The sequence below is a fragment of the Zalophus californianus genome, chromosome 6, assembly GCF_009762305.2.
Source record: "Zalophus californianus isolate mZalCal1 chromosome 6, mZalCal1.pri.v2, whole genome shotgun sequence".
Classification (NCBI taxonomy): domain Eukaryota; kingdom Metazoa; phylum Chordata; class Mammalia; order Carnivora; family Otariidae; genus Zalophus; species Zalophus californianus.
In genome coordinates, this window is record NC_045600.1 from 144,663,705 (window position 1) to 144,674,532 (window position 10,828).

The window sequence follows — 10,828 nt, forward strand, 5'->3', positions numbered from 1 at the left end:
CTCGTGTAATTTGGAAGCATCTCTGTCCAAACTCTTTTAAAATAAGAAACAAACAAACAAAAAAAAAGATTCAACCTTGAAACGCATTAGTCAGAGCCTACAGTATTGGGTTAAAATCAGATGAAATACTGAAGTTGTCTTAAACATGAAAAAAAAAAGGGGGGGGATTATTCGCGTTCCAGAGATGACGGTGATCCTGCATCCCCTGCGACCAACAGCCAAGCAGCGGGCCCCGTCCATCCGTGACCTTCTGGAAAAGCAGAGCTATACCCGCCACTCGCTTCCAGGTAAGCGGCTGTTCTCCAAGGAAGCTGCAGGAGACGGAGAGGAAGCGTCCGTGCACACTCCGGACCCGGCTTCCCCGGAGCCCAGGCAGCTCCCGGGACTGGCACCTCCAGTGCCTCTCGAGGCCCCGCGAGGCGCTGTCCGGGGGCTCCCGGAGGCCCTGAGGGGGCTGGTGGACCTGGCCTGCACGGCAGGGAGAAAAGGACCGGCCTCCGCGAGCAAACGGGCCGGCGATCCGCGGTGACCCGGCTCCGGCAGAGAGCCCCGGGAGACCGCGGGAGGGACCCCGGGAGAGGGGCGGGGCCAAGATGGCGCGGGGGCGGGGCTTCTAGGGACGGCTACGAGGCGGGGCCTGGTAGGTCGGCGCGGGCCTGGGGGCGGGGGCGGGGCCCGGCGGCGCGCGCACCGCTGGCCTCCGCGGCGGCGCGGCGAAGATGGCGGCCTCTGGCTGGGCGCGCGCGGCCCTTGTCCTCCTCTGCGCCTGCGACCTGCTGCTACCGCCGCTGCCGCCTCGGGCCTTCGCTGCCGAGGGCGCGGCCGGGACGCCCGGCGAGGCCAGCCCGCCTCCGCGGAAGAAGAAGAAGGACATTCGCGACTACAACGATGCGGATATGGCGCGTCTTCTGGAACAGTGGGAGGTCTGCGCGCGCGCACAGCCGCCCCAGCTTCTCTGCGTCTCGGTGACCCTGTTCCCTGTTCCCGCTGACCCCCGGCGCCCTCCACGGCCTCTGCCCAGGCCAGGCGACCTTGCTGGCTGCCGCGCGGGAACCGCCGCCGGCCCCCCGCGCGCCCGCCGCCCCCCGCCCCAGCCTTCCCCCCGGGCGCTCTTGCAGCGCTTCCCTGGCCACGCGGGTCCCGGGCCGGCCCTTCAGGCCTCTGCCCTGCTGTAGCTTCGGTGCCCCGGCCGCCCCTACGGGGCCCCCAGCGGTCAGTGGGCCCGGCACGTGCGGAGGGAGACCTTTCCACTGTGCTCAGGCATGGGGGTGGGGCGTGAAGATCGTCCTTTTAAGAGGACCGTCTCAGCTTTAATGGTTGGCCCGTCTTCCAGATCAGTAGGATTTCAGGCTTCTCGTTTTGCTGTATTCTCTCCTGAGAGTTTTGTAATTTGGGGTGGTGGAATCAAAGGCTGGTGGCTCTCGGTAAACTCACATTTCCTTTAAAGGAGCAGAGACTTGTTTTTGTGAGAGTAAGTTTTTTGGTTCGTTACTTGAATGCACTGGAGTGTGTAATCTTTCTAGAGAAGGTTCCGCAAAGGAAAACACGTTGTGCCTTTTTCCCTCGCAAAGGCGGTTGTGTTGTCCTGGCTCATTTGCGTAGCTGGTGGAGTGGAGTCAGAAACGTGGGTTCTACTCACTGTGTAATCTTGGGCAAGTCCTGTTTCCTCTCTAGGCCTCAGGTTCCTTATCTGCAGAATGAGGTTTTACCGGATGACTCCTTCCCATGGCGATGTCTTTTTATTTTGTGGGTATGGCTGTGTACATGGGCGTGTCTGATAGAGGCTTTCAGAGTTTAAAATACCATCTGATGCCTTGGACTAGAAGAAAGCAGACTTGTATTTCCGTATTTATCTGCAGGTGATGATGGCGAGATTGGGGTGGATTTGAGTGTGTGCCCCACTGATGAAGAGGGAACTCCGGGCAGCAGTTCCTTCCACCTTTACGGTCTCCTTTTCTATCTCCCATCTCTTTATAGACTTGAGCAAATGAAGGTTTTGATCCCCCAAAGAAGAACACTACCTCTTGAGGAAGTCCTACCCTGGAAATAGTAAGACCGTGAGCTAGACAGAGGGGCTGCTGCGGAGATGAGCAAGGGATCCCAACATCAGGAGCTGTAGGTGACAGGACGAGTAACCCTAATACAAAGTAGGAATTGCTGAGTTCTGTAAAAAGGAAGAAAGTGTCGTGGGACTTTCAAAAGGTCCCAGGGAGGAAGTGGCATTTTAGATACTCGAAGGGGGTGTGGGAGCAGGGCCACAGGAACTGGGGTGGGGGGGCCACATGGGCACGGGGCAGAATGGTGCAAATGGTAATTGCCTAGGCTTTGGAATCGGACTGCCTGGTCTCAGACCACTTGTGAGTTTGGGCTGCCGAAGAACCTGTCCGCACTTTTAGTTTCCTTATCTGCAAAATAGAGGCGTTAGTAGTACCCACCCCAGAGTAGTTGGAGTATTAGCTTTAAGAGAGCCTGGAAGGAACATAGGATAGCGCAGCTCCCAACTGGAAGCCGTGCAAATACGAATCAGGTATCTTAGCTGGAAAACGCTCTGTCTGAAGTTAAGTGTGGGAAGGTTGGTGGGGACCAGGTTGGCCTGGGCCTTGAATGCGCTGGGGCCTACACTTTATTTAGAAGGCAATACGCAGTCGCTGATCAGAGTTTGCAAAGCTGCATGACCCAAATACTGTGATACTGGGACGCTTACATGTGATCATCCCTACCTCCAGACAGAAATGCGTTCACTCTCTCATGTTCCCTCTGTGTGCGGACACAGTTTTATAGCTGAGAGCATAACATCAATGTAATTTTCTGCTGTTCATTTTTTCACTTGATATATTGAGCATTTCCCCGAGGTAACTGCACAGTGTTCATAATACTCTGTAAAGCCTTCAGAGGATGCCCTGGAGTGGATGTTTCAGCTGTTGGAGGTTTTGAATTGGGGATATCATGATTAGAAAAAACGGATTGGTTGGCAAAGGTTAGGATGGATGGGCAGGGAGAGAATCTGAAGGCAGAAACGACTTCTTAGTTAATATTTACTGAGTTTTCATTAGCTAACAGGACTACTCTGAGTGCATTCACTCATCTAATGCTCTTACCCTGTTTTCTAGATGATGACACGGAAGCCCAGAGAGGTTAAGTAACTTTCCCAAGGTCAAACAGCAAGTAAGCTGAATTTCAAACTTGGTCATTTGACTTGCAGGCCTGTTCTTTTAACCATTTTACTACTGCTCCATACACACTGGTGAACAGAAGCGCAAATGAAAGGTAATGAGGAGGACCTGGATTAAGCCAGAAGCTGCAGGATCTGAGTGGAAGAGAGAAACCTGAGAGATTGTATGTGCAGCTTGGTGGCTGGTGGATTGTGTGACCAGGCAGGAGACAGCATGATGTCCTGGAAGGATGGGTTTTGAACCAGCGTTACCGCTTGGTAACTCTCTGACCCTCCTTTTCCTAACTGTAAAGCCAGAGACAACCCCCTTCGCGGGGTGCCGCGCAAACCAGATGAGCTAATGTTTGCAGACCCTCCACAAATGTGAGCTCCCTCCCCCCCAGGAGCTGGGATTTTTCCTCTGCCTGTGGCGATCCCTAAATCCATCCCCCAACTCCTTCCCACTAGTGTGAGAATTGGTATGCCATGGAGAGGCCTGCCCCACATGGGTTGGGGATGGGGAAAGGGAATGCTTTCCACTGGGTTAGACTTAATGCTGAGTCCCAGCTGGTGTAGGAAAACCAAAGGCAGTTCTTTCATTACACCTTACAGTGCGGGCAGGTGGGGGTGGGGGGATTCCGGAGCCAGCAAGGTGGGTTTGCTCTTCAGTGTCACCCCTGCTGGCATGTGACTTTGAGTTATTTGTCTTCTCTGAGCCTCACCCACCCCATGTTCCCTCTGGCCCTTGTGGGGCCGAGCCGGCTGCTCTGCACGGGCTAGCTAGTGTTATCCTCAGGGACCACGGGAGCAAGGAAAGGATCTGGGAAAGGGGAGTCAGCTTTGTGACTGAATCTGACTCAGCAGTGAAGTGGGGAAGCCGGTTGAAAATGCCTAGAGGCAGGGCTGGCCTGTTTCTGGGGAGTGCCTGGGGCTAGGGGCTTGATGGCGGTCCTCAGAGAACGTCATGACCACAGGTCAGATTCTGCAGGGAAGAAGCCCTGGGACTATGGAGAGCTGGGCCGGGAGCCACACTGGGGCACTGTCCTACCCCCCACCCCCGTTTTTTGTAACTGAAACACACAACACAAATTTCCAAAGATGGGAATTAAAGTAGCTTGAAACAATCCTTACCCTTGCTATAGGCACTAGACTTGAGATTAGTTAGTTTTCATTAAGTGTCGCCTGTGACCTAGTGAGTTAATTTCATGACCTCGAGTGAAATCAGTTTGAAAAACACAAATGTTCTAGGTTCCTGAGCCAATTAGAAGTCTTGAGGTGTTTTAAGGAGATCATAACAGATGTTATGGAGAAGTAGAGTAGAACGAAAACAGAAACAGCCCATGAATTTGGCGACCAGGCGGTCCTGTGTGATTTTGACAGTGTGATTTCCGGAGTTGGTTGGAGGTGTGATTATTGGGGCTAGCACAGGCTACTTACTGCTTGTCTTTATGTCATCGAATCCCCAAACCCAGGAGGGAGATGCCGTCCCCCCCTTCCCGTTATAGGTGAGGAAAGGGATTTTCTAAGCCTCCCAAGATCCTGTGATGGCACAGCACGTGCCCCTGACTGCAGATCGCCATCAGCTCACAAAGCAGAAGGAGAAAGAAATGGGTCAGTTGGGAGGGTCGCAGAGTTGAGGAGAAGCTTGGTATGTTGTGTGTTGTCACACTGCTGCGGCCCTGGCGTTCACCTAGCTCTGCTTTTCTTTTTATAGATGAGGAGGCGGGCCCAGGGGAGTAAGGAGTCCTATCCAAGGTCACTCAGGTGGTTAGGTAGAGCTAACACTAGATCCCAAATCTGGAATAAATGGGGATCGCCTCCAAGCACTACTGTAGAAGTCTCTTGTGCTCATCCTTTATTAAAAATATTTTAAAATTACATTATTGTTGGTGTCCTCGGTGATTTAGTCAAGAGAACCATGGAAGAGTGATAAAGGGGCTTTGTTTCATTTTAGGTTGGTCATTTTTCTGTTTTTTTTTTTTTTTTAAGATTTTATTTATTTGAGAGAGAGAGCATGAGAGAGAGAGAGAGAGCACATGAGAGGGGGTAGGATCAGAGGGAGAAGCAGACTCCAGGACCATGACCTGAGCCGAAGGCAGTCGCCTAACCAACTGAGCCACCCGGGCGCCCCTGTTTTTTGTTTTCTTTTTTTAAAGATTATTTATTTATTCATTTGAGAGAGCGAGAATGAGAGAGAGAGAGAGAGAGAGAGCACATGAGGGGGAGAGTCAGAGGGAGAAGCAGACTCCTCGCCGAGCAGGGAGCCCGATGCGGAACTCGATCCCGGGACTCCAGGATCATGACCTGAGCCAAAGGCAGTCGCTTAACCAACTGAGCCACCCAGGTGCTCGTCTGTTTTTTTTTCGATAACAGCTTTATTGTGAGATAATTGACTTGCCATACAATTCAGCCAATTAAAATGCACATTTCAGTGGTGTATTCAGAGGGTCGTGCAGCCATCACCACTCTCAATTTTAGAACGTTGCCATCGCTCCAAAAATAACATCTCATCTTATTCCCTCTCTGCCACTTCTCCCAACCCTCCAGCCAGCCCTAGGCAGCCACTAATCTCTGTTCTGTTCTGGACATCTCACCAGCGGCCTCGTACACCTGGTCTTCTGTGTGTGGCTTCTGTCACTTAGCACAGTGTTTTCAGGGACCATCTACCAGTACTTCATTTTTTTTTTTTTTTTTTTGTGGCTGGAATTATTCGGCTTTTCTCTGAAGAACTCTGGTTTTTAAATATTTTTATTTATTGATCTATTTACCTGCCTTCCTACCTGGGAAAAGTCACGTGTCCCTTTTGATGCCTCCCAGTTCCAGCCTAATACCACAGGGTGTATTCTTAACCCCTTCCACTGCTAGAACTCCCTTCCCCAAAGTGAAGAATGGGGCTGTTGTTATCCTTAATGTATTTACTCCTCGTGGAAGCCTAGGATTCATGGATGGTAGTGTGAGGCTTGCTAGTTCACCCCACTGCAAAAACCAAGCCTGCTAACTAGAACTGGGTATTTGTTCTTACTGTTTTAGTTAACGTTGATATACGTGAAATGCAGATTTTAAGTGTAGGGTGCTATGAATTTTGACAAATGGATACATCTGTGTCGTCCACGCCACCATTAAGAAAGAGAATATTCCCATGACCTCAGAAAGTTCCCTTCTCAGTCAGCCCCACCTCATTCCGCCTCCCAGGGGCCACCACTGTTCTGATTTGTCATCCTAGGTTAATTGTGTTTGATCTTGAACTTTAAATAACAGGCTTACAGCACGTCTGATTTTTGTGCCTGGCTTCTGTCGCTCAATCTTGTCTTTCTGAGGTTGGGGACACATCTTCATTGCTGTGTTGCAGCTCATTGTAGGACCGAACCAGGATGTGGCCATTTTTACAATCTACCGTGCTGGGTGGATTCTTCCAGAGGGAAAGAGCTGTTAAGCCATTACATGGGCTCTGGTGACCTGGAGTGATGGGTGCTAAGTCCTGCCGGAGACTTGGGCTTCTCCCAGAGGTTGCCTAGAGGAGGGAAGCTCCTGGGTCTCCTTTTTCCTGGGAGAACCTGGGTCGTCTGCCCGCACCTGCCGGCCGACGAGCGCATTCTGATGACTCGCGTGCTCTGTGCTCTCTTTTCATAGAAGGATGACGACATAGAAGAAGGGGATCTCCCGGAGCACAAAAGACCCTCGGCGCCTATCGACTTCTCTCAGATAGACCCGGGCAGGCCCGAGAGCATCCTGAAGATGACCAAGAAGGGGAAGACGCTCATGATGTTCGTCACTGTGTCCGGAAGCCCCACGGAGAAGGAGACGGAGGAGATCACCAGCCTCTGGCAGGGCAGTCTTTTCAATGCCAACTACGATGTTCAGAGGTAAAGCACCAGCAGGCCGGCCGGGGACAGCGCAGTCCTCACCTCGGGCCCTGGGCCCTCCTGTCTTGGATTTCCCCTTACGTTTATTTCTCTTCGTTTTTAAGAAGAGCATTTATTATTGGTCACAGCCAGCAAGCTTTTTTTTTAATATCTCATTCAATCCTCAAGTTTTATTTATCTTTGTGTCTTTAACTCTGTTGGGGACGGGTAGCAGACAGGCTGCAGTGGGTCAGGTGCGCGGCAGGGCGCTCCCTCGGCCGTGTGCTCCGCTCCATGCCCCCTGGCTCCCGGCTCTCACCACACAGTGCTGCACCTTTCGTCCCCGTGAGCTGGGGCAGGTCGGCCTCTGTGGGGCAAAGGAGTCACAGCCTGGCCGCGTGCCCCCCCGGGGGGGGGGGGCGGCGTCCCTCCACGTGGGGCAGCTTTCCCACTCGGCCTTGGAGCCGACTGCCTAATTCAGGTGAAGGGGTGGGGTTCCTGCAGCCCAGTGCGGCCCTCCCGTGCAATGCTCCGGGATTTCCTTTTTCCTCCTCAGTAACAGTCCTGAAATTCAGGGTCTTCAGAAGTCCTAGTTCAGGAAATAGAAGAGTAATGACAAAATATGAAAGGAACACTTACTGTCTGCGATGGTGTGATGCTTTCATTAGCTTGACCAGACGCATAGGGGAACAGGTACACAGCCAGAGCCCCCGCTGCCCTCCCAGAGGCAGGGCGTGGCCCTCAGGGACGAGGCGTTCGTGCCTCTGGCCACACTGGTGGGCTGCCTAGGCCCCATTCTGCTCCTCTTCCCCCTTGGGACCTGCTGAGTCCTGGCGTACGTGGGCTACCTGTTACCCTCCGGGCTCGGGATCTCCGTCCAGTGGTCGAGTGTGTCTCTGACCCTTCATGGGCCCCTTACGGTGACCCAGCCTAAGCCCGTGGTTTTCAGCCTTTGTCTGCAGAAGGCTTTTGGCAGAGGAAACCTTCACTGGGCACCTCGGAATGCAGAACAGATGCCCTCCTCCACGGCAGCAGCCTCACAGCCCCGGGGGCGGCTCCCCAGACCCCTCGCTGACGCTCCTAGCGCAGGCATCCACGCCCCACACAGCCCAGCTTTCTGTGTCTCGGATTTGAGCTGAGGCGTGAAATCGTTCAGTCAGTAGCTAAACTACAGGTTTTTGTTTTGTGTTGATGTTGAATTTGGGAGGGATTATTTTTCCTGGTTGCGTGCCACAGAGCGGCTCTGACCCGTTCGTGCATTTCTAGTGTGTTCTGACCGTACGATCGCATGTCTCTGTCAAGGTTCATCGTGGGATCAGACCGTGCGATCTTCATGCTTCGTGATGGGAGCTACGCCTGGGAGATCAAGGACTTTTTGGTCAGCCAAGACAGGTGTGCCGATGTCACCCTGGAGGGGCAGGTGTACCCCGGCAGAGGGGGGGGAAGCAAAGAGAAAAACAAAACAAAGCAAGAGAAGGGCAAGAAGAAGCAGGAGGGGGACCCGAAGTCTCGGGCCGCCACGGCTCCAAAGGAAGACAATCGAGCTGGGAATAAGAGGGAGGAACTGTGAGCGGCCGCCGCGGCCCCTTGGGAGGAGCCCCTGGGCCGGACAGCCCCCTGCGGGGGGGGGCAGGCGGGAGCACCACTCGCCGAGGACGTCCTGCTTTCTTCTGGAAAGGCTCTGCCGTAGGACCGGTTTGTGGTCCACGTGAGAAGTACTGTCTAAAGGGCTTCAAGTAAGAGGACAGAGGTCTTATAATTCCCATTGGACGGTGACACTTCCACGTTTGCCAGAAAATCAGTGTAAATGGAAACCCGACCGTTGCTTTTGCCATTTCTGTCTGGGGGCATCATTCCTGCGGCCCCACTCCCCTACCCTGGCGGGCCCTGACCACCAGGGGCTCGCTGTGTCCGCGTTTCCCTCCTTTCTGTTCACAGGAGGGCTGCCGCGTTCTAATCGGACAGACCTGGACTCAGTGGAACCGGGCTCTTCGGGCCGCAGACTCGGTTTTGGGGACTGTAATGTTAAGCGCGCTGTGGGAGCCCTGCGTGGCACTCTGAGCTCTGAATGTGTGGTCAGGACACCAGGATGTCTGAGCCCCACGTCGGTGCAGAGAAAATCACGTAGCTTGGAAAGCCCAGGTCTTTACTGTGAATCCCCATAGGGGTTCTCGGTTCCCGTCTGGGTTTGCGTGGTCTGTACGGGTCGGGGCTGTGTTTCCTGTCCTCGTGAGGGGCAGCCACGCCAGTGTCGAGGGTTCGAGCGTGCCGTCATGTGACAGTGCTGAAGGGTGGGGATCGGGAGTCTGCCGGTGGGACAGAAGACTCAATGACCTCATTCATTTCTGAACATTTTTCTCTGATGAAGTGCCTAAACTTGTGGTGTTTTGTGTGGTACTAACGTGACGCAGTACCTGCTCCTGTCGGGTATTGCTGTTCATGCGGCAGACAGAACTTGTATGCAGGTGTCACTTTTAGGAACTAAAATTATTTGTACAAAACTTCCATTGTGATTTTAACAAATGAAGACTAGCTCGTGTATGTAGTTCCAGATGTTACTGCTGGAGGAAGGTACAAAGTGACAAGTCTGTGCCTACCCCCTGCCGCTGCCTCATCTCAGGGGAAGCTCCTGTTCGTTTGTTTCCAAGGGGGAAAAAGTTCACTCAGCATCTTCTAGGGACGTGTTTCTTCCAGCCTCTGTGTCCCCTGATTTGGCAACTATTCAGATTTCTTTTGGATGAAGCGTGCTGTGTCCCTCCTCAGGTCTGTGTGCGGACAGATGTCCACCCTGCCGTCCCCACCTCCGGCCGCCCTCGCGGCGGGGCTGAAGGGCATCAGGCCCAGTCAGAGCTAATCCCGGGGTCCGTGTGCCTCGACCACCTCAGGAGGAGGACTTTCTTGTGTCTCCTACTCCTTGAATCGGGGGGCGTGAGGCTGGAGCTGCAGCTCTCGGGCCCCAGCCCGACGAGGGCTGTCTGAGCCCCTGGATCCAGCCCCGGGTGCCTGGCTGCGTTCAGTTTTTACCTCGGGCGTCTGCTGGCTTTCTGTCCTCTCTAGCCGATACGGATCATTGCTTTACCCAATGCGGGGAGGGTACTCTTCGCACTGCCCTGTACCTTGTATTTCCATGTCAGGATGTACTAACCTCACTGCTTCCTGTGCAATGTGCGGCCATGTCAGCCAGTGTTTAGAGCGTCTGTTAGTGTGCTGGGCACACGACAGCTCCTGCTGTCCTGAAACTTAACGACCCGGTGGAGGAAGACAAGTACTCATCACGCATAAAATGGCAACTGTTAGATGAAAGAGGTGTACACTGCCAGAGGTGGGGATGGGGGCAGGGGGAACCTTCGGGTGGTCAGAGAGGCCCTCCCTGAGGCAGGAGGCAGAGGAACCGTCTGTGCAAAGGCCCTGTGGTTAGAAGGAGCAGAGGAGGGATGGCGGGAAGCCAACGAGGAGTCGGGCATAGTGCAACACCCGCCTAAAGAGGGACGAGGTGCATGGGGCCTGGCAGGAATTTGGGGTGCCCTGAAGGATTTTGAGCTGCGCTGGGGTGAGCATGAGAGACCATCCCATCTGTACTTGGCTGCACTGAAGAACTGATCACGAGGGGCCCCCAGTGCGTGTGAGGGGCAAGCTGGGAGAGTATTTCAGTAGCTCAGGCCACAGCCGCAGGTGGCCCCAGTGAGCAGCGTGGCTGTGAGGGGTGACCCACAGTTGACCCGCACACGGCCTGCTGGTGGACCCTTGGGTTTTTCCTTAGTACTTGGCGGCTGCCAGAATATTTTGGTAACTTTATATCTGAAGGGCAAATTCCTAGCAGTGGAATTGCTAGAAC

The 10,828-nt window shown here is 53.8% G+C and overlaps 1 protein-coding gene across 1 annotated transcript; it reads left to right on the forward strand.

Annotated features, from left to right (window-relative positions):
• Positions 1-680: 680 nt before the first annotated feature.
• On the forward strand, positions 681-9,494 carry MESD (mesoderm development LRP chaperone). The gene is made up of 3 exons (XM_027570995.2): positions 681-923; positions 6,782-7,014; positions 8,296-9,494. Exons 1-3 carry the CDS (start codon positions 720-722, stop codon positions 8,561-8,563), a joined length of 705 nt encoding a protein of 234 aa, XP_027426796.1. The 5' UTR covers positions 681-719; the 3' UTR covers positions 8,564-9,494.
• The last annotated feature ends 1,334 nt before the right edge of the window (positions 9,495-10,828 follow it).

Bases quoted from the DNA above. Each gene is read 5' to 3' on its own strand.
- MESD (XM_027570995.2), top strand. From the start codon at position 720: ATGGCGGCCTCTGGCTGGGCGCGCGCGGCCCTTGTCCTCCTCTGCGCC. The intron at 924-6,781 runs GTCTGCGCGCGC...CTCTTTTCATAG, and splicing joins GTCTTCTGGAACAGTGGGAG to AAGGATGACGACATAGAAGA. The intron at 7,015-8,295 runs GTAAAGCACCAG...GTCTCTGTCAAG, and splicing joins GCCAACTACGATGTTCAGAG to GTTCATCGTGGGATCAGACC.